The sequence below is a fragment of the Castor canadensis genome, chromosome 5 (assembly GCF_047511655.1).
Source record: "Castor canadensis chromosome 5, mCasCan1.hap1v2, whole genome shotgun sequence".
In the NCBI taxonomy this organism is placed as follows: Eukaryota; Metazoa; Chordata; class Mammalia; order Rodentia; family Castoridae; genus Castor; species Castor canadensis.
This window is the reverse complement of record NC_133390.1, coordinates 153,129,009-153,150,812: the sequence shown is the minus strand read 5'-3', so window position 1 is coordinate 153,150,812 and position 21,804 is coordinate 153,129,009. Positions and strand designations below refer to the sequence as shown.

The window sequence follows — 21,804 nt, the reverse complement described above, 5'->3', positions numbered from 1 at the left end:
AGAGATAAGGCGCACAGTCTAGGTTCGTATTTTGGCCTAGCACTGTCCATTAGAACTTTCTGTGATGGGAGAAATGTGCTACCTCTGTGCTGTTTAACAGTAGTTACTACTTACTACATGTGACTAACCAAGCACTTGCAATGTGACAGTTTGGTGAAACTAGGAACTGAGTCTTAAATTCTATTTACTTTTAATGTGAATAGTTACATGGGGCTTAAGGCTACTCTGCTGTATGGTGCAGCTTTGGCCAATTCCCAGCCCATGCTTCCCCTTCTCCCCAGAACCCAAGGGAAGATGCTGCAGGGCACTGCATGTGGGCTGAGAGGCCAGGCAAAGCAACAGACCTGGGAAGGAAGCTGAGAGAGAGCGAGGGTAGCTGGGCCAGGGCCTGCTCACAGAACACCTATGGGAGTTCTATGGGAGGGGACCAGCCTGCAGCAGCCCCACCCCCAGCGCAGTGGTCATCACAATAGCATCCAGGCCTCACAGAACACCTATGGGAGTTCTATGGGAGGGGACCAGCCTGCAGCAGCCCCACCCCCAGCGCAGTGGTCATCACAATAGCATCCAGGCCAGTCACAATGCCACTGGCGGTGGGAGGCTGAGGGGCGGTTTCCTCCAGGGGCAGGTCTCTTTGTCTGCAGACCTACTTACAGCAACTCCAGCGTCAGAGGACCCCGTTTCCTGGGGAATGGAAAGGCACCCAGCAGTTGAGTGGCCTCAAGCTGGAGACCTCTAAGAGGAAGCAGGACAGGTGTGGGGCTCGAGGAGCCCACTCAGCCCCAGGACCTAGGGGCTGCAGGGCCCAGTTGCCCAACTGCAGGGAGCAGGGATTTTCTGTGAGCCCTGAGCACCTGCTGGTCTTCTTCTTGGCGATTTGGTTCTTCTACTTCTTCTATTTTCAGGACTAATTCTGACAGAGACTCCCTTCCACCTGCTCAGGAGCTGAATGTTGTCAACTGGAGGCGATGGCAGCTGGCACGGCCCAGCCCCTGCAACCGAAAGCAGGGAGTGGTCAGCAACTGAAGGTCTGGCCCCACAGGACCACTGGCCAAGCTTCACCTGTGTACCTGAGGAATGGAAATTTGGAGACTGGAGTGGCCTGGGCCCCCTCACCTCACCAAGCTGCCTCACCTGCTCTTAGAGGGCCCCAAAAAGGCTTTGTGCTCCATGCCTTGTGCCTTTGTCAAGTAAATGACACCAGAAGGGAAAGAGACCAGTCCTGTAGACCCCATGGTCAGAGAAGAGGCAGAGCATCTCTGGAGGGCAGCAGAGACACAGTGAGGTTGTGGATTCCAAGTCTTCTCAATCAGTAGAGTTGAACTGTGTGTTTTTACTGGGAAATTTTGTGCCTGCCCCTGGGCTTTGGTGAGAAATAAACTGTCATAGGGCCAGCTGGAAATGCGAGATATTTTATTTCCATTTTCTGGGGGAGAGAAATAGAGGATGGTTGTGCTCCATTCTGTGTGGTATGTGTTTCTGCCAAGGGGAAATAATGCTTTCTTTGGGGGAGTCTTTAGGATAAGAATGGTTGCATCTCCAAGGATGTGGGGTGGCTCCACTTGAATCCAGGGCAGATCCTGCCCGCCCCAAAGGCTCCCATGCCTGGTTTTCCAGAGCTGCCGGGACAGCAGGAGCGTTAGGACATGCAGCTCACCAGGACCCTCAAGAGGTGTGGGCAGCGCCTCTAGCACATCTGCCAGAGGGGAAGTGACTCTGGACACTGATGAGACATTGACTCCACACTAGCGGCTCTCAGTCATTGTCACTGAGAACATGGAGCTGCTGGTAAGGAAGCAGGCTGTTCTTCTGAGATCACAACAGGTGGGGGACCAGACCTGCCCCCAAGCTAGCACATGGGAGAAGGCAGACGGCGAGGGAGGGAGAAACAGATATTCAGAACTGAAGGGTAAAGGGCAGGCAGTAGCCTTGAAGCCAGGCCATGCTGCGCTCGCAGACCCTGAGGTGTCATGTGAGAGCTGTGGCAAGGTAAACACCAGTGGGACATGGAGAGAAGTAGGGGACCACCTCTGCAGCCACTTCTGTGGACTAGTTCCCTGGGAACTCTCAAAACTGCACGTTCTCTAAGAAAGACTGCAGGTCTTTGAATTCTGGGCTCTGGACTGGAGTTCTAGGCAGCCTTGAGAATGAGGACCTGCAGCCCATGGCCAGTCCATAGGGCCTGTAACTGACCTCATAGACAAAGAAGAGCTCCTTCCCCACGGTGCTCAGAAGAGACCAGGGAGGCTGGGCACCAGTGGCTCATGCCTGTAATCCTACCTTCTCAGAGCCAGAGATCAGGAGGATCACAGTTCGAAGCCACAAAAAAAAAAAAAAAAAAAAAAAAGGGGGGGCTGATTGAGTGGCTCAAGGTGTAGGCCCCAAGTTCAAACCCCAGTATTGCCAAAAAAAGAAGTGACCGGGGCGAGGGTGTGTATTGTTCCATTGACTTTCTTTTAGTGACTAGAATTTGTTTGACATGGTAGTGTTGTAGGAATACTTATTTCCCCTTGGGACTCTAAAGTAAATGTTCAATGGAAAAAATAAATGCAGTCTATAAACATATTTTTCCTGAAACGGGCCTTGTACAGAACAGTGTCTCCCCCTCAAGAGAGCAGCTCCAGGAGCAGCTGAGTCCATGCTGGCACCAGGCCACTTACCCTCCCCTCTAGCAAACCCATGATCCTGGGGCCTTCCACACTGGACAGATCTGAAACTCCAGCATTTATCCTTTCAGGCTCTTGGCATAAATCACAGCCTGGCAAGTTGCAGTGACTGCTCATGGCTGCCCTGTGACGGTTCCACTTGTGTGGATGCAGGTGGGGGACAGAAATATGACACACAGGCACTCTGCCAGGAGGAAGTCCACAGCAGACATCAACCATCACTTTATTAAGGCTTTGAGTGTCTGCCAGTTGGGAAATGGGAAGAGGCTGAGTCATGTATTCCACAACCCCCACCATGGCCCACTTCTATGTGACCCTGAGACAGAGGCTCTCTGTGAGATACCAAGGCCATCATCCATTATGCTCCACTTACAAGGCCCTGCTGGAAGGGGTGTGTACAGACAACACGGAGGCCTCAGCAGATGCTGGATGCAGGGGACCTGGGCTCTGACAGAGGAGTGGCAGGGAGGCCCAGGAGGGCAAAGACTTCTCCCCTAGCCCTCCCAGTCCAGCTTATGGCTTTGTTATCCTATTGCCACATGAGCAGGAGTGGGGTGTCCCTCACTCAGTTCCTGTGCTACACTGTGAGGTGCTAAAGCCCCAGAAAGAACAAGTAGCCCTATGCCTGCCACTGGCCAGGCCATAGGGGAGCTGGACCCTGCTTCTGCTCCCCTTTGGCTCCTCCCAGTGATGGGGCTTCTTGAGTTGAGGCTGTCACTCAGAAGTGGACCCGAAGCACATCCTGGCTGGCAAATGGCTGCTGGCAGGCTGTGCATGTCATGGACAGGGAACGCTGCCTCTCACCCAGGCAGGGCCTGCAGAGGAGGTGGCCACAGGGCAGCTGGTACACAGGCTCCTTTTTGAAGTAGGGAGAAAATGCTCTTTTGCAGGAGGCGCACTCAGGGCCGGAGTTGTTCCCGGGCTGCTCTGGTGAATCAGGAGAAGAATGGCCAGGTTAGAAAGCTGCTCTTCAGTCCAGGCTCTCTGGAAGCTGCAGAGGCCTGGGTTCTTCCCTGAGCCCACCCAGGTGCTCTGGCAGGAGAGGTGAAGGGAGCAGGGAACATGATGGGTTTCTTTTCTGCTACTTGTGACCAAGTCTCAGTGTTCCCATGACTGCTGGAGAACAGCTGGCTTCTGAGGGTAGCCAGGAAGCAGCACTGGGCCTTCCCCAGTCTCCCAGCAAGGTGTACTTTCCCTGCCAAAGCCAGAGCAAGGCACAGCTCAGTCTGATACCACAAACTGCAAGAAAGGTGAGATGGGACCAGAGTCCTGGGAAGGCCAGAGCAGAGGGAGGTCACCGGGGGGCAGGCCAAGGTCTGTCTACAGCTCCCTCCCAGCCTCTCAGTCCCCTTTCTGTGCTCCCTGACCTCTTGGGCAGGTTCTCCATTAGACTCTCACAGGACCTTCTAAATAAGGGCAGCTCCCACCTCTCCAGGCTGCACCTGTGACACTTCCTTCCCTGTGGCCCTTGCCTAAGGAAGTGCTCTTTCTCCCCAGCTGGGGGAGTCCAGTTCTCTGTTCCTAGCCACAGTCCTCTTGGGGACCCCTAAAGGCACCTGAAGTCAATCTGCATTGGAAGCCCCTCTCTTCCATCCACTTCTGTCACCATAATCCAGGCTACTCGCCTCTTAGTCCCTGGCTTACTCTCCTGCAGTTTTGTCCTGGGCATATACCCTTGAAGCTGTCCCGCTGATGCACCAACACAACCTGATCCCACACCTCTGCTTCACACATCCTGGGTGACCCATCATCTTTTGGTGCAGTCAAGAAGTCCTTACATGGCCTGCTGTTGGACTCCTGACACTGTGCTTGCGGTTCCCTCAGTCTAGAATATCCTCATCATTCTGAGATGTGGGTTAGACTACATGCCTTCTGGGCATGCTAGAGAGGCAGAATGCCCCTCTCCTGTGTGTTTGGAATCCTTTTCATTACTACTGGGTCACATGCCTGTGTCCTCCTCCAGCTTTGGAAGCCCTTCAAGGGTAAGGACCCCACCTATGCTTCTCCTCTGTCCATCCTCAGAGCCACAGCCGAGCTCAGTCCGTATGTGATAAAAGGAAACAGCTACCAAGAAACGTAATTTGGCTCCTTGAAATGTGATCTAAAGAGCTCTGCCCTGCATCCCTGATGTGCATCCAAGAAAGAGGGGCCTGGCCTTGTAGGTTCCCTTGGGTCAAATATGAAGCAACTTAAAAGCATGGGATGTCTCAAACACATATGGGCTAAGAATCACTTAATGAGTGCAGAAATTCCTTTCCTTACTGGTGACCTAAAATGAAGGGAGGAAGGAGGGAGAAAGTAGAAAGGGAGGAGGGAATGAAGGAGGAAAGGAAGCAGAAAAACAGAGACACTGATTGCTATTTACTGATGTCCCTTCCAGCCAGGCTTTGTGCTAGGTGCTTCTGAGATCTGTCTGACCCGTAGGTGCACTGTGAGAATTTTTTCTATTAGTCTTAAAAACTACAACCAGCACCACACCACACCATGTTAGCATAAATGGCCTCAATTCTCTTTAGCACCAACCAGAAGTCCCATTAGAGTTTCACAGAGTTAGGCACCAGTGGCTCACAACTGTAATTCTAGCTACTTGGGAGGCTACTTGAGAAGATCATGGTTCAAGGCCAGCCTTGGCAAACAGTTTGTGAGACTCTTATCTCCAAAATGACCAGAGCAAAATGGGCTGGAGGTGTGTTTCAAGTAGTGGAGTGTTTGCAAGTGCAAATTCCTGCATTTGAACCCCAGTCCTGACCAAAAAAAAAGTGTGTGTGTGTGAGTCTCAGAGTCTAGAGTTCCAGGGCAATTTCAGAGACAGAAAACAAAGGTCATTAAAGGAAAAAGACCTGGTGGAGTGGCTCAAGAGGTAAGAGCACCTGGCTAGCAAGTATGAGGCCCTGAGTTCAAACCCCAGTACTGCAAAAAAGTAAAATAAAGGAAAAAGAAAAGACACAGGGCGTGACCAGTGAGCAATGGTATAGCTTCAGATGAGACAAAGAGGGGAATGGGGGCTATAGCATGCAGGACCTTGGAGGCAACAGGCGGTTAGTTTTTGAGTGCTGGTGGCTCACGCTTATAATTCTAGCTACTCAGGAGGCAGAGATCAGGAGGATCAAGGTTTGAGGGCAGCCTGGGCAAACAGTTATGAGACCCTATCTCAAAAATACCTAACACAAAAAAGGACTGGCAGAGTGGCTCAAGTGGTAGAGTACCTGCCTAGCAAGTGTGAGGCCATGAGTTCAAACCCCAGTACTGACAAAGACAGTACTCAATCACATGTTATTGGAGGATTTTAAGAAGTTGAGCACGATGATCCTTTTTACATTCTAAGAAGTTCCCTCTGAGGCCTGTGAGCATGATCGGGGCAATAAGCAAGACTGGCTGTGGGAGGCCAGCAGAGGCTACTGCAGGGCTAAGGAAGAGGCAACAGGAGCTGGTGCGAGGGTGGCAGCCCAGGGAAGCACAGTAGAGAGACTACTCTTGAGTTGTACTGTGGAAAAGTTCCAAGGAGGGGTAGGAGCTACAGGGGCAGTACTACACATAGTACTACACAAGTACTACAGGGGCAGTACTCTCCTCACTTGGCTGGCAGAGTACAGACAGAAAAGCCCAGGGCCAGAGTCTGGTAAAGAGGGAAGCTGGCAATGGAAACTGAAGAGAGACCACTGAAGATAGGAAAAAAAGCCAAGAGACAAGGTGACACAAGAGAAGAGTTGGTCAACCACATCACAGAATACTGGGAGGGCAAGCAGTCACTGGATTTGAGAACAAGGATATCACTGAAAACTTTGACAGGCAGGTTCTTGGGAATGGTTAGGGCAGAAACAGTGTGGGCAGAAGTGAGACAGGGAGATGGCCTAGAATCCAGACAATAATAGAAGGGACAGTCTTTTTATCAGCAGGAGGAGTCAAGTATCTGCTGTTTCATCTCATAAAAATGCCCCAGCATTCTAGTTATTTCCTATTATTTTCCGTCTGAACAGATTCTACCATATAACGCAGACCTAGATTCATCTTAGGCAAAAATTGGCCAAGACACCACTGCTCTTTTCTAAGACAGTGACGGAAATATTAATAGGAAGGGATGAAGATGACATCCTAAACCCCAAACCTCATGTACATAAAGTTCCTCAGATGGGAGACAGACTAGACTAGAAAAATAGGGCAGAGTGACTAAAGTGGTAGAGCCTGCCTAGCAAGCATGAGGCCCTGACTTCAAACCCCAGTACTGCAAAAAAAAGAAAAGAAAAGAAAAAGAAACAAAAAAGGTTTGGTGGCATAGCTGCTCAGAGGTAGAGATAGGAGGAATGGTTTAAGGTCTGCCTGGGTAAAAAGCCCAAGACCCTATCTCAAAAACAAACTAAAAGCAAAGGACTGGGGAGCCTGGCTCAAGTTGCAAAGGACTTGCCTAGCAAGGTCAAAGACCTGAGTTCAAACTCCAATACTGCAAATTTAAAAAGAAGATGATGAAGAAGAAGAAACAAAATTCCTCAGGAGAGAATAATGAACATTAGATTTCATGAAAAATATAGCAGAGAGTAGCCAGGCCTGAGTCCATAGAATGAGAAGGCCAACTGTGAAGATTCACCTTCCAAACAGCCTTCACCTGCCCTGGATGAGAGCACAGGTTGCAATGAAGATGAAGCTGGCTGTGCAGGCCCACAGAGCCTAAAGGACCAGGCCCAGCGTCCTGCACCGACAGAAAAATCACCCATTTTAAGGTTCTGGCAGATGGTGGGCCCAAGTTACCCAAGCAGGCGCTTGGCCTTCCAGAAGTGCTGCTGCATCTTGTGCCCAGGTGCTGGAGCTGTCCCTTGGTTAGTCGGGCCGTGAAGGAGGGCATAGAGCCAAGGGTGGATGTCAAGGCAATTTCCAAGCTTTGCGACAGCTTCTGCTCATGAGATACTGGACCTGTTGAGAGATGTGCAGACCACAACATCCAGAGAGGTTCAGCAAGAGAGAAGTGTAAGTCCTTTGAGGACTACAGAATAGCCCTCCAACTTCGAACACACATAAACGTAAAGAAACTCTTTCTTACTGCCTCCCAGGAGTGTGACAACAGAACACTGGGAAGCACAACCCTGGTACTCCAACCCTCCAGCTTCAAGCCCCTGAGCTTTTTCTAGCTTCCTCTTCCTGGACAAAGTGCTGGACAGACAGGGGCCACCTTGTGGCTCTACTACAGAACTGCACCTGCTTTTCTTTGTTCCTTTTTTTTTTTTTTTTAATGGGGATGGAACCCAGGGCCTTGCCACTCTAGTCAAGTGCTCTACAATTAAGCTACATCCCCAACCCCTATACCTGCTTTTTCTAAAGGCCTCCCTTCTGGCCAAGGAAATGATGGAGCAAGCAATCCCGCTCTGTACCCCTGCCCCTGTTTCTATCTTCCCTCCCCAGCAGTCTTCTCTTTCCCCAATTCCTCCTTTCTGGGTCCCTATTCCTGCAGGGTTGCTTGTCTGTACTCACTAGGTGTTTGCCCTTTCTCTCTGGTAAGTAGAGCAGAGTGGCCTAACCTTAGTTACTCACTCTGACCAGGTCACCACCATCTAGGTTAAGGGGTCAACAGAAAACCAAGTCATGGGATGAGGGCGGAGGCAAAACCAGGTTAGGGGGACATCTGCCCAAGAAAGGTCCCAAGGACCTACCTGGTGGTAGAATTTGCAAGAATGCCCTAAAGAGGGGAGTAAAGTATTTTATCTCTAATTTGCAGTACATAGGACATCAATTTAGGGCCTTGAAGAAGCTCTGGGCAATGTGACTACCCTGGACTACCAAGTCTGTCAAGGCCAACACCACTGAGATCTCCACATAAGACATGGGGTACAAGAAATTTTCTCTGCATCGCATTCCACTGTACCTTAGGTGCTCCCAGGAGTTTCTAGGGGTCATGTAACTAAAATTTATTCTCAAAACCAGACACAGGCTGGATTCCAGTGGCTCAAAGCTGTGATCTTAGCTGCTCAGGAGGCAGAGATCAGGAGGATCTCGGATCAAAACTATCCCAGGCAAATAGTTTGTGAGATCCTATCTCAAAAAACCTATCACAAAAAAGGGCTGGTGGGCATGGTGGCACAGGCCTGTAATCCTACACCTTGAGCCACTCCACCAGCCCTGTTTTGTGATTACAGGTGTGAACCACTATACGAAAACTAAAGCAGTAAAAGATACTGTTAACAACCAATCATTTGAATAGTTTGTTAATATGCTGTGTTAGTGCACATCACTGGTGGGATAGCCCAGAGGACAATTCAGCAATATCTATCAAATTTACAAAACACTATATCCTTGGACCCAGAAATGCAAATTCTATGATTTTGTTCTAAAGAGGTATCTGCAGAGAAGCAAAATTATATACAAATAGGCTAATTCTGTGCAGTCCTATTTGTAATAGTCAACAATTAGAAACAACATAACTGCCCATCAAAAGGAAGACAGAGAAGTGGCTGTTTTGCATATATAATTATTTTTCACATTTTTAAAACTACATGAATACATTGCTTATTCATATATTATTGATGATAAAGTTAGGTTTAGTTCAAATTGCACAGTATCTTTAAATAGTATGGTATTATAGACTTTTTGTGAAATCACCTTTAATCTGTAAATCTTAGATTCCAAAAATCCTTATCCAGTATTTTGCTTCAATTTTGTAGTTAAAAGATCTTACTGATTATTCTGTATTCCTTAAGTTTTAAAACAGTCTTTTCCCTAATCATCCACTCTGACCTGAAGACAAATCTCCTAACTGAGGCACTAGACTTTCTGCTCAGGCTATCTTCAGCTGAGAAGATATTGTTTATTTTCTTTCATTTCTCTCTTTTTCTGTCTTTTACTAGAATTAAATATATTCCTTGCCAGTCTTATTTGGAATATATAAAAACTATAATAGTCTTTCATGCAGGAATCGGTATGAACACAAACATGAATGTGGGGTTCAGCAAAACAAAGTCCCCCCCTAAAATGATCCCAATAAACAGAGAAGAGTGGGTGGGGTGCCAGAGGGAGAAAAGCCAAGCTTAAGCAAAGCCATGACTGACTAAGCATGTTCAGCTGCAGAAGAGATGGAAGCACTGCTGATTCCACAAATCACTGGCAATGCAATGCCCCAGGGAAGAGTGAGAAGGCAGGAGGCCTAACTCTCATACTCAGGAATGCTGTAATTTGCTCACACATTTACTGACCACACTTTCTTCAGGGTGCTTTTGTAATTTGAGGAGAGGACCTCCAACCTGGTACTTTTCCACTTTTCTCTGTGCTATGGCACCTGGGGGTGAGGTGAGGCAAGGAGGATCTCAATACACTTCCATCAATATTCCTCTGTGAAGGTTAGACCCTATGGCAGAGGAGCCTACTGATATATGAGGAACCAAAAACAAAGCACTGGAAGGAAGACATGATCTACTTTAAGGGACTAGTGTCTCTCCTCCTAACAGGTTTAACCAGAGGATTCAAGCCAGGAAAAAGTGTTGACCTGGCCAGGGCACACAAAGGAAGCCTGAGTTAGGCATCCAGTGGGATGGACTATATTGGATAAAGGAACAAAACATGCAGATGGAAACCAGGGAATAGAGGAGAACACGCACAGCCCCTTGGAGGCCTCCATAACTTCTATGGGTTGAACACAAAGCTGAGGCACCCTATGAGAATGAGAGGGGAGAAGCATGGGCACCAGCCTGACAAATGCTTTATGCTACAAAGTGTAACACCAAGGACAGTAGTGTCACATGTCAACAGGAAAGACAAAGCTGACAATGGGCCATGGACACAGGATGGTGAGTTACCTGTTGAACAGTCCATGTGCACCAGGCCAAGCTCACTGGTGGTTTTCATTTTCTTGGCGGTGTGCTCTGAGGTAGTGGGCGAGACCAGAGTGCTTGTGCTAGAGAAACAGGAAGCATTCACACCTAGGATGCTGTCTGCGGCCTGTTCAGTTTGCTCCATCTTCCTTTTCCGTGATGGTAGAGCAATGATAGAAGGGGTCACTGCCGATGTAGTCTGTGCTCTCCCAAGCAGATGGTAGCCAGGGATAGAGTGCTGGAGGAGGAAATGATCAATTCGGGCCTTCAGGGAGGGGTGGGGCAGGGGCTGGGAGTGTGGAGTAAAGGCTACACCTGTGAAAGGGTCGCTGGGCACTCGGCCCCAAGCAGCTTCGCTGTGGTTACACTTCTCCAGCGTGCTCTGGTCAATGACCTTGCCTGAGGGCAGCAGCATAGGGCAAGGCATGATCTCCAGGGTGATGGGATCCAGAAATTCTTCAGGTACATCCCGAATCACCTCAGCCAGCTCCTGTAGGTGGGAGGGGGCCTGCTGGCCCTCAGACTGGTCACAATCACTCTCCATGGGCAAAGCCGGTGTCTGCAGAGCCAAGTTCTGAGGCAGGCTCTCTGAGGCCACCAGCAGGACACTGTTCATCACCTCCTGAGAGCAGGTCTTGGCTGGTTGACCCCATACCTCCAAGCGCTTGACGCAAGGGATACCACTGCCTGTCACGTGGGTGATACAAATCTTGAGGTGGGCCACGTGGCTAAGGGAAAGAGCCCCTTTATTCCAGAGCTCCTGGAATACAACACCAGGGGAGGGGAGTGTGACTTCCATTGGGCTAAAAGGTGGTCTGGCCTTGAAGCCCCTGTGGCAAAACACCACTTGGCTCTGGTTTCTTAGTAAGACCTTGCCTACCAAGGTGAATGCCCCCTTGTCCGGGACAGATGGCTCAGCTGGGCCCAGGGTCCGGCACTCAGGTGAACTCCAAGAGGCTCTGCTGGATAAGGCAGATGTGTACATTTCCAGGCCAGTGATGTTCTGAACTCCCCCAGCTGTGAGGTCTATGTTAATCCTACAGATTTCTACATTAAAGGGAAAGGAAACTGTCACATGGACAGGTGGCTTAATGAAATACTCTGTCCTAAAACCACGGCTTCTTTTTGTGGGGTCTTCAGAGATGAGATTTTCTACTTCATAGCCATCAGCTGATATCTAGATTTAATGATACATAAGACACAGTGATGTAAATGAAGACAACTGGTTTTCAAGTTGTCACTACTAAGAAAACTCTCTAAAGAAAGTCTGAAGTTCCTCATTTTAAAATTTCTTCTAAAAAAAATAAATAAAATTTTCTCTATTAAACTGAATGTCCCAGGTCTTCTGAAGGTTTCCAAGATCACATCAAAGACTGTAAGTAAATATGTCCCCAAATAATATGAGCAATAAAACTCCAATCAAGCTAGACCTGGTGGCAGATGCCTATAATCCCAGCACTCAGGAGGCTGAGGCAGGAAGATCACCTGGGCTACACAGTGAGACCTAATCTCAAAAAATAAAAACAAAAACAGAAAAACTCTGCCCAATCCAATCAAAAGCACCTTCAAAAATAACATCTCTGTGAAAAGGGGGCAGATATACTAGTAGATTTTATTGCAGAGGATTAAAACATGCAGACTTAGGGGAAAACAAAAATGCTCATTAAAGCTCATTTAAACTGGGCGCTGGTGGCTACAACTGTAATTCTAGTTACTCAGGAAGGCAGAGATCCAGAGGATGGAGGTTCGAAGCCAGCCCAAGCAAACAGTTTGCAAGACCCTATCTCAAAAAAACCTTTCACAAAAAAGGGCTGGTGGAGTGACCCAAGGTATAGGCCCTGAGTTCAATCCCCAGTACCGCAAAAAAAAAACCAAACCTCTCAGTTTTGTATTTGGATCCTACCAACCATATGTTTCCATAGGAAAGCATAAAAAACGAACTTCTTATGAATCTGTGAATGATGGCCTTGGTAAGAAAATGTGTGTTCAGAGTCGAGGACCACAAAAGAGCAAGAGGAAATTCAAAATAGTGAATGGGCCATGGAGTACAGTTTTTAATTTCTCTCTCTTTTAATATTTCCAATTGAACTAATGGAAGTTTTAAGATATCTTTACAGAGGTCAGCTTAACTATCTGGGAATGTAAAGTAGCATGCTCAGTAAAGAAACTCCAAATTAGGGTAGAGGTTCAATTTTTCCCTTGGTGCTTCCTTATTCCCTGTTCTGTTCTGTGGACAGACATCCTCTTTCGCACAAAAAAGGAAGTAAGTTTAATTCAAAGAAAAATAGTAAGCTGGATATGGTGGCACACACTTAGAGCAATTGAGAAGCTGAGGCAAGAGGATATGAGTTTGAGGCCAGCATGGGCTAAATATTGAAACCCTGTCTCAAACAAAACAAAAGCAAAAACCAACCAAACAAAAAACAAACAATGAATCTAAACCACAGATACAAGCCATTACTTCTAGCATGAGAAATTAGTAAGAGAGAGCCAGGTGCAGTGGCACACACCAGTACTCCTAGCACTTGGAGGCCAAGGTAGGAAGACTGGATTCAAGGCCAAGGGCTACATGATAAGACCTCTGCCTCAAAACAAATAACAACAAAAGAAATTAGTAAGCCAGGCACTGGTGGTTCATGCTTCTAATCCTAGCTATTCAGGAGGCAGAGATCAGGAGGATTGTGATTTGAAGCCAGGCTGGGCAAATACTTTGCAAGACCCTATCTCGAAAAAATCCATCACAAAAAAGGGCTGGTGGGCTCAAGGTGTAGACCGAGTCAAACCCCAGTACCACAAAAAAAAGAAATGAGCAAAAGAGCCAGGCATGGTGGCACAGGTCTGTAATCCAGCACAGGGATAGGCTGAGGCAGGAGGATCTCGAGTTTGAGACAAGCCTGGACTATATAGTGAATAGTGAGACCCTGTCACAAAAAAAGAACAAAGAAAGAAAAATTAGTAAAAGAAGTAGTAGAAGACAAATGTATTTCTATCTTTGCTATGACTTTGGGTAGAACTGAAATTGATCATTCAAGAAGAAAGAGCACAGTGAGAAAGACCAGGCACCAAATCAGTCATTGCTCTCCTCGTACAGTGCTCTAGATTCTAGAAGTGAGCCTGCCCCATGCTTAACTAAATACTGCCTGGTAGAATCTAAGGGTGAAAGTACAGTAAACCAGAATCAAGTCCACATACACAAGGCAAGATATGGAAGAAAAACTAAAAGTATATACTGTATACTTATGTGTATATACTTGTTCAGTTTACCTTGTTGCAGTGAATTCTTGGTCTGAACTGTGGGAGGCAAAGATTTACTACCATCTCTGTGGCTGAAAGGATTACTTCCAAGCATCAGAAACAGCCTTAAATAAAAAAATAAGACTTAGTATTAGTGAGACAAGTTAAAATGCAGCTCTAAACTTTCAGGAAGTTGGATACCAGTGGCTCACACCTGTATTTCTAGCTACTTGGAAGGCTGAGATAGGGAGGATCAAAGTTTCAGGCCAGCTTGGGCAGACAGTTCATGTGACCTCATCTCTAAAATAATCAGAGCAAAATGGACTGGAGGTGTGGCTCAAGTGGTAGAGCATTTGCTTTACAAGAGTGAAGCCCTGAGTTCAAATTCCAGTCCTATCAAAAAAAAAAAAAAGCTTTCAGGAGTTGATTCCTAAGAGAAGAGAATCAAACAAGGTAAGAAGAAAACCTTTAGCACACTCAGTCTCACAGTAATACTCTCCTGTATCCTACACATGACACTGGGAGAAAAGTAGTCACTGAAAAGTTATGAAGAAGATTTCTATTGTAGGCTCCCCAGGCTGGCAAGGCCTGCTAGTTCTCTGGCTGACAGCTGTGCCAAAGACCCAGTGGAAGCAAGGGCTATCAGTGCTGCAGAGGGCTCCCCAAGGAAAGGGACAGTCAAAAGTGAGTTCAGAAAACGAACAGAAGGCTTAGAATGGAAAGGGTCACAGAAAATAATTATAATAGTGCTGGGCACCTTTTTCATTTAACACATGTCAATGCAATTATATTTTTCTATTACAACAAAACAATTAGAAGAGTCAAAAACATCATTAGTGAGAAGTCTGTAAGGGTTTTTATTGAATTATGTGGAATCCTCAGGCAACTTAGGGAGCTATTATGACATCTTCATGAAACTAGTGAGCATAACCTATTCTTTTTCTTTTTTTTTTAGTAGTGGTAATGGGGTTTGAACTTAGGGCCTTACAGTTGCTAGGCAGATGTTCTACCACTTGAATCTGCTCCCAGCTCTTTTTGTTTAGTTAATTTTTGATTTTTTTGCCTTGGCTAGCTTAGACCCATGATCCTCCTCCAATTTATGCCTATTATATAGCTAGGATGACAGGCATATGCTACCACTCCCAGCTTTATTGGCTGACATGGGGTTTTACTAACTTTTTTCTGGGCTGGCCTTGAACCATGATCCTCCTGTTCTCCAATTCCCAAGTAGTTGAGATTACAGGCATGAGCTACTGAACCTGGCCTAAGCACAGCATTTCTGCTCATTTATTTAGGTTATACTGGTTCTTTCTTGAATTACAATTAGAATGGACTCTAACAAATACTTGAAACAATATTAATAACACATTATCACAAATGCAATTTGTGTTTACTGAGTGTTACATGTCAGACCTCATGTCAAATGTGTAATGTGTATCATCTATCTCATTAATCCTCACACCAGCCCTAAGGTAGGTACTAATATTCTTACTTGGTGGATGAAGAAACTGAGACTCAAAGAGAGGTTACTTCCTTAAGCACTCTGGTTAGCATCTACATGGACATTATTTACCTTAAAGGATTTACCAGGATGTTAGGTAGTTTAAAATTATATGCTCTACAGGTACAACTTTTTCTTCTGTTACTTAGATCAAAGTTTGATATAATTCATTTCAAAAGCAATTTTCCAGACTTAAAATTAATGTACCTGTGCTCTACACTGTGGAACTGTGGAAACCTTGACGGCCCTTTCCAACATGCATTGGATCAGGCCTCAAATTTTTTTCTAAAGAAAATCTTTTTTTACTTTTACTTTTTTATTTTATTTTACTCATATGTACTCTAAAGAAAATCTTAATGGAGCCTGTCCATTGCTATTACTTCCTCTTCCCTCCTATGTAGAGGTGAGGGAGCCAAGTCAAGCATCTCACCTCAGAAGGCTACTCTACCTTGATTGGAGGTCTTTAACTCTAGAGTTACCTACAAAAGCATATGGCTGACCAGACACAGACTATTTCCCTCCACAGTACGTACCAAATTGTAATCTGCACAAATATTCACTGAGACTATTCAGTCAATCCAACATTAAATTCTCTTCAATGCCAGCACCTCTTGCCTCCTGCTGGGCATCCCTGGGGACTGCTGCAGCTCACATCACACACCACTACCTCACAGACTTCTCAGCAGTCTGCATCCTCACCTGTAGCAAAATTTAAAAATGTATTAGTAAATATTCAAGGCTGGGGGTGTAGTTCAGTAGTAGTACAGTTGCCTACCATGCATGAGGCTCTGAATTTGATTCCGAGCACCATGAATAAATAATTTTGAAAAATCAAAATTCACTAGCTAATCTGTGAAGACTTGCAGGACACCAGAGTGGCAGGATACAGCAGATGAGAACTACAATTTGAGTATGGAAAACATATCCTTTGAGGTGAATTTGATCAAAGTACATTATATGCATCTGTGGAAATTTCATAATGAAACCCCTCTGTACAACTGAAATATGCTAAACTAAAAACATGTCCTTCCTGGAGTTGATCCTCCAAGCAGTGTACTGGACCATCCTCAAATTCATACCAGCCACCACTGTCACCATGTTCCTCAGTCCACTGCAAATACTCTTCATCAAACTTCCCCTGGCACTGTGTCTAAGACATAGCTCTGTAGGGTTAGAGGCTGCTTTGTTAGGCTGTCAAAATTATCATTCCCTACTCTACATGCATAGTCTCTTTAAGATCCATATGAAAAATTTCCCTCTGCTTTCAGTACAATTGCTTCTCTCAAGCAACTCAATATTTTATGATATGACCACAGATCGTATTCCTTCATTTTGATGGCTAGAAAACTGAGAATAAAATCTGTGACCCATCACTAAAATTTCTTTGCCTAAATCTTTACTTATTTTTATGTCATATGTCAGCATGTCATGTATTTTGTTATGTATGAGTTATCTTTTTTTTTGGCAGTACTAGGGTTTGAACTCAGGACCTCACACTTGCTAGGCAGATGCTCTACCACTTGAGCTTCTCTACCAGCCCTGTTTTGTGTCGGATATTTTTAGAGAGGTCTGGATAACTATTTGCCAAGGCTGGCTTTGAGTTGTGATCCTGATCTCTGCCTACCGAGTACAAGATTGTAAGTGTGAGGCAGCAGCGTCCAGCTATATGAGTTATCTAATTTTAGAACTGGATGGAGTATAAATAAATAATAAATTATCTCTTTTGGGGGGCTATTTAGGTTGTCAGAAGTCTTTTGTTTTCCTAATGGATCCTGCTATTAGTGAATAGGATCTTACTCTATTTTTTAAAAATTTTTTGTGTTATGGGATTTGAACTCAGGGCCTCACACTTGCTAAGCAGGTGCTCTACCACTTGAGCCACTCCACCAGTCCTTTTTTCTGTTCAGTATTTTTGGGATAGGGTCTCAACAACTATTTGCTGGGGCAGGCTTCGAATCTCGATCCTCCTGATTTCTGCCTCCTGAGTGGTTATGATTACAGGTGTGAGCTACTGGCACCTGGCTACTCCATTAATTTTTAACCAGTTACTGCTATATATAGGAAAACTTTTCACTTCCCTATTTTTAGCATATGTACAGTTGAACTGTTTTTGTTTTTGTTTTTGTTTTGTGAGCTGGGAATTAAACTCAGGGCCTCATGCATGCTAGGGAAGCACTCTAGGCTTTGAATTGTTACCGATTTTTGCTTTTTTGGTGGGACTAGGGTTTGAACTCAGGGCTTTGCAGCACTTGCAAAGCAGGTACTCTACTGCTTGAGCCAAGCCCCCAGTCCATTTTGTGCCAGTTATTTGGAGATGGGGTCTCCCATACTATTTGCCTGAGCTAGCCTCTGACTACAATCCTCTCAATGTAAACCTCCCAAATAGCTAGGATCACGCCGGTGACTCAAGGCACCCAGCTGTTACTGTTTTTTTTTTTTTTTTTTTTTTTTTGTGGTGCTGGGGTTTGAACTCAGGTGGTGAAACTATTATGTATTATACTGTAATGGTAGATGACATGGCAGGTGCTCTACCACTTGAGCCACACCCCCAGCCTTTTTTGCTTTAGGTTATTTTTTAGTAGGGTCTTCCATTTTTGCCTGGGGTCAGCCTCAGGCTGTCATCCTACCACCTATGCCTCCCATGTAGCTGGGATTACAGATGTGTACCACCACACCAGATTTGAGATGGGATCTAACTTTTGTCCAGGTTGGCCTTGAACCAAGATCCTCCTAATCTCTGCCTCCTAAGTAGCTAGAAAGAGTTAATAATAATGTATCAATATTCACTCACCAATTGTAACAAATGTGTACCACATTAATGTAAAAATGTTAATAATAGAAGTGATTTAAAACAAGTTGAGCTTTAGGACTGAAGCTCAAACTGAAATATGCGAACAAAAACACAAACTGCCATCACAGGACAACAGTGGCAGACGATTTTTTAAAAATCTTGGAAATGATAGTATCTGTTTCTTTAGGAAATGGTAATACCTAAATACTAGATGGATCCTATAGGAGTCTAGCTACTACCAAAGTCTTTAACTGGTATGATCTTATCATTTCTCTGGTTCCAACACCCTGATCTTTCAAGGTTAAGTGCCTCTTTCCTAAATGCTTAAATCAGAAAAAAAAAAAAAAAAGATTCAACATACAAAAAGGAAAGCAGCCTAGCCTGGAAAATAGCCTTCCTACCCCTATAGAGGAAATGGACATGTAAACTGAACTCATTAAAACACTGTCCAGTAAATACTTAACAAATTACAGTCTCTTTCACTAAATATGAGTACAAGGAAGACTAGACCTGAGTATAAACTGGGAATCTCAGATTACAACTAAAGTGTCCTGAAGTTAAGATAAGGAACTTGGAGCCAGGTAACAATGACATTGTAAGATAACAGTTCATGTTTACAAGCAGATAACATAGAAGCCAATAATCATTAGAGATTCTTTCTTTTTATTACAAAATATTTCAGATAAAAAAATAAAGGACACAGAATGTAACTCTTGGACCTACCACCTAGTCTCAGTAAATGTCAACATTTTGCCATTTTTTTTCTGATTTTATTGTTAAGAGCAAAATCTGAAAGATAAAAACAAAAACCACTTCCTAACTTTTTTAAAAAATTTTTTGACAGCAGTAGAACTTGAACTCAGGGCCTCATGTTTGCTAGGCAGGCACTCTACCACTTGAGCCATTGTACCAGCCCTTTTTTTTGTGTGTATGTTGGATACTTCTGAGATAGGGTCTTGCTTTTAATCCTATTCATACCTCCTGTGTAGCTGTGATGAAGGTGCACACCACCATGCCAAGCTTTTATTGGCTGAAATGGGATCTCCCAAATTTTTGTTGTTGTTTTTTCTCCCAAACTTTTTTGCCCAGGCAGGCCTCAAAATGAGATCCTCCCCATCTCTACTTCCCAAGTAACTAGGATTACATATGTGAGCCACCACACCCAGATATAAGGACTATTTTTAAAAAATTAAGTGGAATAGAAAGGAAACACCAGACTGCACCACACATAGGTATTTTTTGTGAAATTTCTGTTTTAGTTACACACATATGCATAGACATATACATGAATTCCTTTAAGGTTTGGATATAAAAGGCATTTCTTTTTAAGGGTTGTAATAAAAAAAAAGTTTGAAAGCTATTGGTCAGAGAGAAGTCATAGAAGGCTTATAATCATGGAGAGAAATGACACTAATGAAGTCTGCCATTAACCTCCTAGATGACAAAAGCAATTCTGAACCACTTAGAAGCAATTCGCCTTTTTTCTAGCTGATATGTTCCCATGATCTTTCTGTACTGTGAGGGGCTATCTTTGAGAATGGCTGCCTGAAGACAGTCAAGATGAGTACCAGGGTGCAAATTACTTACAAGCAAATGGGTACTCTCAGTTCTTTTTTATTTTCTTAGTTTTCCCTTGACATTTTCTATCTTTAGTTTTTTGAGGGAGGGATATTCTTTAAAAGGAAGGAGGAAAATGGGTAATGTATTTAACGTACTTAACATACTGCTGAGCATCTTGCTAGGATTTCTAAGAAATTGTTTATTTTTAAATTAATTAAGCCATTTAAGAAAACTGTAGGTTCGTGTGCAGTTATAAGGGTAAAGCCCTTTACACAGTTTCTCCAATGGAAAATACACAGCTATAATACACAATTCCTAGGAAACTGACCATGGCAACAATCCACTCACTCAGATTTCATCAGTTTTACATGTGCTCATTTGTGTGTGCCAATCTATTTAGTTCTATGCAACTTTCTTCTACTTATAGGTCTGTGTAATCGAAACAACAGTCAAGATACAGAAAGTTCAATCACCAAAAGGATCTTCTGTGCTACTTTTTAAGAAGTATCTGTTAAATTTATAAGTCTAAATTTTTTTTTCCTTCAGTTCTGAGGAATGACCCCAGGGCCTCACACATTTTTCCACTGAGTTACACCCCCAGCCACCAAATGCTCTTATTACCATGGAAGTTCTTTAGTTTTTCACCCAGATCTAGGCCTCTTGACCTAAAGCTCCAGTTAAAGCCCTTTGCCCACAAGGTAAGAACCAAACTTGAGTGAGACACTGATTTATTTTTATTGCTCATGTCAGTTAAATGATAATGACTGCAGAAAAACAGAAAAGTATATGTAATGAAAAGAACACAAAACTTGTACAAGAATTTAACATGTTTGTTAAAAATCTACATCTAGGGATAGTCTATAATCCCAGCATTGGGAAGACGGAGGCAGCAAGATTTCAAGAGGCCCTGTCTCAAAAAAACAACAAAGAGCAGGGTGGTGGTGCAGGCCTGTCATTCCAGCTACTTGGGAGGCAGAGTAGGATTGTGGTTCAAGGCCAGCCAAGGCAAAGTTAGTGCAAGACCCTATCTGAAAAACAAACTAAAAACAAAAAGGATGGGGGTATGGTTCAAGTTGCACAGCTAGAGAGGCCCTGAGTTCAATCCCCAGTACCACAAAAAGACAAACAAAAAACCCCAACAATGACAAAGAACTGGGGACAGCTCAGTAGTACAGTATCTGCCTAGCATGCAAAAGGCCCTGGGTTTGGTCCCCAACACTGGAAAAACAAAACAAAACAAAACAAAACCCTACATCTAGGGATATGTTACATGAATAGTTTGGGAGTAATGGTAGGCATTCAGAAATTTAAATATGTAACATACAAACTGGTGGAATAAATTGGGATTTTTTTTCCCTTTATATGTTGTGAAGTAGAGGTGAGTAATTTACACACCTGAACTGGAGGTGTGGCTCAAGTGGTGGAGTGCCTGCTTTCCAAGCACAAAGACCTGAGTTCCTCAGGCCTACCAAAAAAAAAAAAAAGAAAAAAAAAAAGGCACAGCTGGACTGGATCCTGAGGTCTTGGAATGGTATCAGGAAGGACTGAGCATCCACACCCTGCTCTGGGTACTTTTTATAGGAGGAGTGACCAACTCTATTAGTCTATGCAGGACTGAGGAGTTTCCCAGGTCATAGGCCTTTCAGTACTAAAACTAGGAAAGTCCTATGCCAACTGGGATGAGTTGGTCTCTCTGCCAGAAGATTGTAGTCTGTGTTCCCCTGGAACTTGACGCAATGAAGTAATTCCTTTGTTGCTGAGGTTCAAAATGTGGAGATGGGGAAGTGTGGAGAGATAATTTTGAAGAGAATAAGGTGACCATGACACTTTCCGAACACCTGAGCATCCATCTTCCTTTGGCCTACAAAGAAGGTGCCATGGCAGACTTACACAATTTGATTTTTGAATCTCACAAAATGTAATAGAAAGTAATTCTGGCAGATACACATATTTTAAAGACTAGGCTCAAAAAAGAAGAAAAGATTACCTGTCAAGTAAGAGAAAAGCATTTAACCTCAAAGAGTAGGTGAATACCAATGTAGTGAGCAATTTTATAAATTGGGCACTTCAGCTTTTAAAGACACATAATACTTCTTATAATTTCTAAATTGAGTTACTTGTCCATCCAGGAAAAAAGTGACTTATGTACATTTTTCTTAGAGCTGGTTAAAATGAAAGACAGCTGACCCTTCCTATCACACACAATTGCCCACCAGTGAGAGGTGGACAGGAAGACCAAACACAGCCATAGGCCCAAAAGAA

The 21,804-nt window shown here is 44.5% G+C and overlaps 1 protein-coding gene across 7 annotated transcripts in view; it reads right to left on the bottom strand.

Moving 5' to 3' along the window:
• Positions 1–2,851: 2,851 nt before the first annotated feature.
• The window catches only part of Ubox5 (U-box domain containing 5), a 30,746-nt gene continuing 11,793 nt past the window's right edge, over positions 2,852–21,804 (bottom strand). For 5 of the 7 annotated variants that reach the window (XM_074074445.1, XM_020163886.2, XM_074074448.1 and 2 more), the window contains 5 exons: positions 15,725–15,890; positions 13,721–13,815; positions 10,442–11,633; positions 7,410–7,571; positions 2,852–3,593 (listed from right to left, as the gene is read on the bottom strand). In XM_074074445.1, the coding sequence (XP_073930546.1) occupies positions 3,385–3,593; positions 7,410–7,571; positions 10,442–11,633; positions 13,721–13,774 (1,617 nt within the window). In that variant the 5' untranslated portion in view covers positions 13,775–13,815; positions 15,725–15,890 and the 3' untranslated portion in view covers positions 2,852–3,384. The remainder of the gene's footprint in view (positions 3,594–7,409; positions 7,572–10,441; positions 11,634–13,720; positions 13,816–15,724; positions 15,891–21,804) is intronic. The other 2 variants (XM_074074450.1, XM_074074449.1) reach the window with 2 other exon arrangements.